This window comes from Sphaeroforma arctica (assembly GCF_001186125.1).
Source record: "Sphaeroforma arctica JP610 unplaced genomic scaffold supercont1.462, whole genome shotgun sequence".
Lineage (NCBI taxonomy): Eukaryota > Ichthyosporea > Ichthyophonida > Sphaeroforma > Sphaeroforma arctica.
Window position 1 is genome coordinate 1 of NW_014040096.1, and position 5,975 is coordinate 5,975.

The 5,975-nt window shown below is 38.9% G+C and overlaps 1 protein-coding gene across 1 annotated transcript in view; it reads right to left on the minus strand.

The window, feature by feature from the left end:
- Positions 1 to 5,454: 5,454 nt before the first annotated feature.
- SARC_06461 (hypothetical protein) overlaps positions 5,455 to 5,975 on the minus strand; it is a gene marked incomplete at its 5' end in the record, with an annotated part of 3,954 nt that continues 3,433 nt past the window's right edge. The window contains one exon of the mRNA XM_014299627.1: positions 5,455 to 5,594. Coding sequence (XP_014155102.1) covers positions 5,469 to 5,594 — 126 coding nt within the window. The 3' untranslated portion in view covers positions 5,455 to 5,468. The remainder of the gene's footprint in view (positions 5,595 to 5,975) is intronic.

Genomic DNA, 5,975 nt, shown 5'->3' on the forward strand with positions numbered 1-5,975 from the left:
ATCTATGTATATATATGGATATGTGCATATGTATGTGCAAATGCATATTACTGTATTTTTCTTTTTAATGTATGGACAAATGTTCTGTTGTACATGTATGTGCAAAAGCATATTACTGTATTTTTCTTTTTAATGTATGGACAAATGTTCTGTTTTACATACGTATACATGTTGTCATACATGTACATAGTAAATAGAACATTTGTATTTGTATATAGATATCAACATCACGACTTGCATATTCATATACAAATGTCTATTGAGAGGCACATGTTTTTATTGCCATGAATTGACAGCACGCGTGAACTCAGTATGCAATTGTTTTTTGTTAAAGTCGTACACTACTAGTTAGTGTTGATGATTCTAATTGAATTCCATCTACTATTCACCATATTGTCATTCGAGTTTTGTCTTCTCAGCTGATATCCAAAACCAGTATGTAAATTGGCGATTCAAAGTTTAACATATCAAAGTACAGACTCTTTGCGTTTCTTTAGTTTTATTTCAATTTCAAACTACCATATATAATAGACGGTTCAGCACGGCCCCTTGTTTCTGGACCTAGATGACGCTGCAGTGTGCTTTTGAATATTGCAACGTTGCTTGCGTTCTTGCCTTCGCCTTCTTACAATAAATGAATGTCTCAAAACGCCGACTATTTCTGTCTATTTAGGACTCATTTGTAAGAACCAGTGTAAATTATATATAAATGGAACAAAATGCCACACAAGGGTTGTACGGACACGTACAGAGTACAGTACTACAGACATATGTAACCTTCTCAAACATACAAAGTATGTACAGACGTCATAAACACCATAAATACAGATTATGATTTTTCGAAGCTTTGGAGAAGACAAATTGCATCTCAGGCGGCTCAGTGGCCCACACTCCACAAGTGGCACGTCTTATGTATGAGGTTTTCTTTTGTGGGGGGTTTTTTTTTCAAAAACAGAAACAAAAAAGCATAAATAGAATAGCCGTCTAAATCGAACATAAATAGCCTCCTGAGTTCTAAATTAGCCTTTTTGTTTTAAAATAAACAAACATTGCCTTCTAAAAACAATCAAAACATATACCATAGCGGCATAGCCCTTTAAATTGAAACACAAATACCCATATTAACTAACAATCGAAAAAAAGAACCCGCTAGTCCGCCAAGTACTACGTATCATATCATAATGATATAAATACACATGCCTGATGTATAAAATATTTTAATTAGTTAGTTACGTATGTATTCTATTTATATCACAAGATCTCCCAAGAACTTTTCTATGATTGGTCTAAACTGCAACAACAGTCAAGACTGTAAATTATATGTTGCTCAATCTCACAGTCTCTCACTGCTCTCAGACTCTGACTCTGACTTAACTCTGGACTCTGGACTCTGGAGTCTCTGCCTCAGTCAACTCACAGTCCAGAGTTCCAGACCCTGCGCTGAGTGCTGACGCCTGACCGTCTGCCAGTGGCTGGACTCTGGACTCTGGAAACTGATCATACTGGACTCTGGACTTGTCTGACCTCCCCCCCCCCCCACACACACACACACAGTTACACACAGTCACACGCAGTCATCGTCACACGCACAGTTCTCGACATTCTTTCAGAGAAGAGTAGATTCGATCCATCACTTTCTGATAAAATATTTTATTTATATATACTGATAACAACGAATGCATATCCGTAGGATACATGCATACTCTAAATAAAAATGTTTAATGCATACAGGAATGCAATTCTTTCACACATCGTGAGCTACACGACAAGTAAACTGCTTGGTCAACAAGATTCGCCAATTTTATCATACGAAAGACAATTGAGTAGTCAATCAGTAGAAGAATATGTTGAATACTTGTCCAATGAAACAACGGTATTTCTCTACCAAGAAGACATCGCTAAATATACTCAAATTCTCAAAGAGCTACGTCAAATTGTAATGCCGACAGATACCAATGAATATAAACGAGATTACAAGTCTTCGAAGTCGCGATCATCCAAAAGTCATTCAGGAAGCATACAGAAAAGGGTTCGCCGAAAAAATCGTATATACCTCTGTCCAGAATATCAATGCGGCGCAACGTACAGCTATTGGCGCTCACTACAGTTTCACCTCTCTGACAAACATTCGCTTATAAAGAAAAAAGCGGACTATCCACAGTTCGCCAACCTGAGAACCTAATCGAGGTATAGAGTATAAAGTTAGTAACTGAATACTCGCCAATAAACTAACACTTTCTCTATCGAGGAATCGAACAACGTATAGACGAGCCATTAAACATCATATATGTATTGTTTGAGAAGCAACAGTAAATTGACTATTCAAACTATTATGTTGACAAGTCCTGATGAATAAAGGTGGCCCACTTTCTAAGTTGCTTGTATGTAAATTGATAAAACATGACCACTGAAGCTGCGCAATTAATTTGCCAAACGGGTTTACAAATGATGTACTCTTCACAACGTTGAAAATAAAATATTTGTTCAATTTATGCGACGGGTTGCACATCCATACAATTAATATCAAGTCATAAAATTAATATCAAGTCCTTGAGGACACAAAATATAGAAAATGATCAGCCATCCACCGTCTGGCGAGCCTGTTTATATGATAAAGTATATATTCATACTTTGAGTTTTTGTCTGCAAATCTGAATCAATAAATCACGAATTTTGGAATTGTGCTACTTTATTGGAAGCTTCGTATAGAAATGAGTGTCTTTTGATGCAATTGTCTCTCCCAGAATGTGTATCCAGGGAAAATTGTTGCAAAACTTACTTCCAGAAATTTTATTAGAACATGAAATTGCCTGGGAAAATATGTTTGCCTCTATTCGTGATTTACTAGTCCTATCTTTGCTCGAAACATTTGTCCTTCGGACAATAGTCCGATCAGGCATATTATTTTATTTCTTCTGTAGAGGGTCACGAAGCATTTGTATCACAAGCTTGCGTGCTTAAGTTTCATGCTCAAGTCCTGTGCTTTTAAAGTCATTTATTTCCATGGCTGGCGCCAATTACTGTGGGAGCGTCATATTAAAGTCGGCCGCACTAGCATTTGTGATTAAGTTGTTGACCCTCCCCCATGATGCTTATTAAGTGTTGCTTCCTTTCCTGAAACAGGTAGTATGTACATACTGAATATGACCGCACGAGCGGTCATATTCTTTCTAATTTCTGATTGGGTCTGATCAGTCCAATTTTGTCGCAATTGTGTACTAATAATTATTCACTTTAGGCCTAAAGTTCGCGTAGATTGATCCTTAAACAATGAGTTGCTTGATCATCTCGCTGGACCGCCTCGATAAACTTCTTCGAGCTGACTTTCCACAAATCATGCTCCTCATGCTCCTATATGTCTTTGTAGCAAAGTAGGCTGCACCTAATATCAGCAAGGTAGCTACTGCAAGGAACATGTATCCACACTGGTGACCTCTCCGCGGTTTGGGATCGTCGAGGTCCCGGTCGGGCGTTTGCCATTCGCCATAGTAATCCGATAGCTGTGATCAACCGAAAAGATAAAATTAAATGACTAATACATCAAGCACGTTTGATGGAAAGCATCACAATCCAATATTGCCATCAACGCCATCAAGAACTTCCAAGTCTTTGGGTGTGCGATGTCAACTGCTTGCACTGTACTTGACCGTAGGGCTTCGAGTGCACCTGTAGCATGAGTTTGTCAGACAGGGTACTATTGAAAATAACCTCGCACGAATATTTCAAAAGTATATACGGATATAACCGTCTTTCGATTCAAACTTTTACACGCTTACCAACATACAAATGAGAAGAAGTATATAGCTCTATATTGATGTTCACAGGTATGGATTAAGGTGTACTAATAACACATGGCGATACGAATTGATTGTGATATTCAGAAGACATTCAAATCACAATGGTGGACGCATATAAAACACTGTGCGAATACGACCCCGAAGTTATTCTAGTCAATGTATTTAGCTGCACACACACCCGTACATACCTGTTTCTCGATGTTGGTAAGCGTCGGTATCATCACCTTCTGCGAGGTTATTCTATTGTCTTGCCCATCGTATTTTGACGGCATTGTGTACTCAAACGGAGCGATACACATGTCCAGTGCTTTGGGATGCGTTACATGCACAACAAAATCTCCACCCAAGCGCGTTTCCTGTACAGACACAGGAGTGTGTAAGTTCACGAGATGGCATATGTATATGCAGTGGTACGTATTGATTCATCACAAATGTTGGTGATGATATACGGAAATCTACAATGTCGTATGAAAAACTATACTCATTTACACAAGTATGCGATTCTGTGCACATAGGTTTATACAAGAATATAACTCTGTATTGTGCTGATCCATCGGGCCTATACCTATTTGTTCTTTCTTGCGTATGTATGTTGGGGTACGTGTCGCGAAGAGGATGAGGTGTGGATATTCAAACTGTATAGGTTACTCAGTCAAATAACCTGCCCACATGAGCTCGTAAATCCAAAAATAAATAACCCCCCACTCAGCAAGAAAAAATACAGCTTCTTCGTCCGCATACCACCATCTATGGTATGCGCATAGTCAATCCATAGCATCCCTGTATGGCTCAACTCGTATAATACACATACTACGCACCTTGTATAATTTCCGCTTGGCTTTCTCCTTGTTTATCTTCATGCGCATATAGAAGTCCTTCTCGTTCTTGAATGGTTCTCTCACCGGCACGTGTGGCATCTTCTCAACCAACCACGGCTTGAATACGCGCTGCATCCAATCGCCCGACGTCATACCGCACAGCCTACCAGAATATACAACACAAACGAATATGAGTAATATACAAAGACACACACACATATATCCATATTAAGTATGCGATACATCTTGTCACCTGAAATTATACCACACAGCCTAGCGTAGGAGTGAATCAATATTGTATACATGCAAAAACATAGGGGTATAGCAATATGGTAGGCATATGCAATCCTCAAATAGGGCAATAGTACTCATCGCTTTTCTATGTGTCCTCTGAACTTCGGACACACATATATGCAATCAAAGTGAACCTTGGTGTGCTTGTATGTATGAGTGTGCGTATGCATACAAGCACACCATAGATATTATGAACTGCTATTTTCGAAGTATTGAGTAGAGGAAAACCTAGGTACACAACGTGACCGAATGCGCTGGTCCTATACTTTAGCTGGGATCACTCAGCCAGTAGAACACATTTCCGACTCGACTATATCAAGCCAATCCAAATTAAATTTTGGGACTCGATTATATAAAGAAAATGCAAATTGACCTTTGAGCCTCGATTATAGAAGGTCCATCCAATAGGGAGTGTTTGGTACTGTACCGGTGTAGCCTGGCCGACTTTAACACCGAATATAAAACACTATATAGTTGCAATCTACTTGTATAAAAACAGCCTCGGTGTGTAATACCAGCAATGCGCGAGACACTATTGAGACGTGCTACGGCTGGCTACTTACTTCCCCCGCTCGTGCCCAGGTAGAGTCACTTCTGCAGAGCTGGTTATATCATCACACAGATACTTTTCATACTCAGTCCCAATTAGATTATGTACATTCCTCCAGACGGGTATTCCAATATCCTGCGTATCATATTATATTTGCTTTGGTGAGACAAGCAGGCACCGCCATCTATACACTTCATAGAGGCGTACATACTCAGTCACGGCATCCGTATAGAAACAAGAAGAATGAACTGCTTCAATCCCATCGCAATACAGGCCATCAAACTATATGCCACACATTGATTTTATATTGTATGATTGGTCTTATTTTGGTCGTAATCCGACTGTGCACAGCGGTTTGTTGGTGTTTATCTTCACTTACAGTATCACATTGTAACCTAATATACCCTGCTCTACAGATATAGTGATTGCTACTTCTGCTTAAAATTGAAGTACCTCTAGATACGGAATCGGCCTTATATATATATATATATATATATATATACATATATATATATA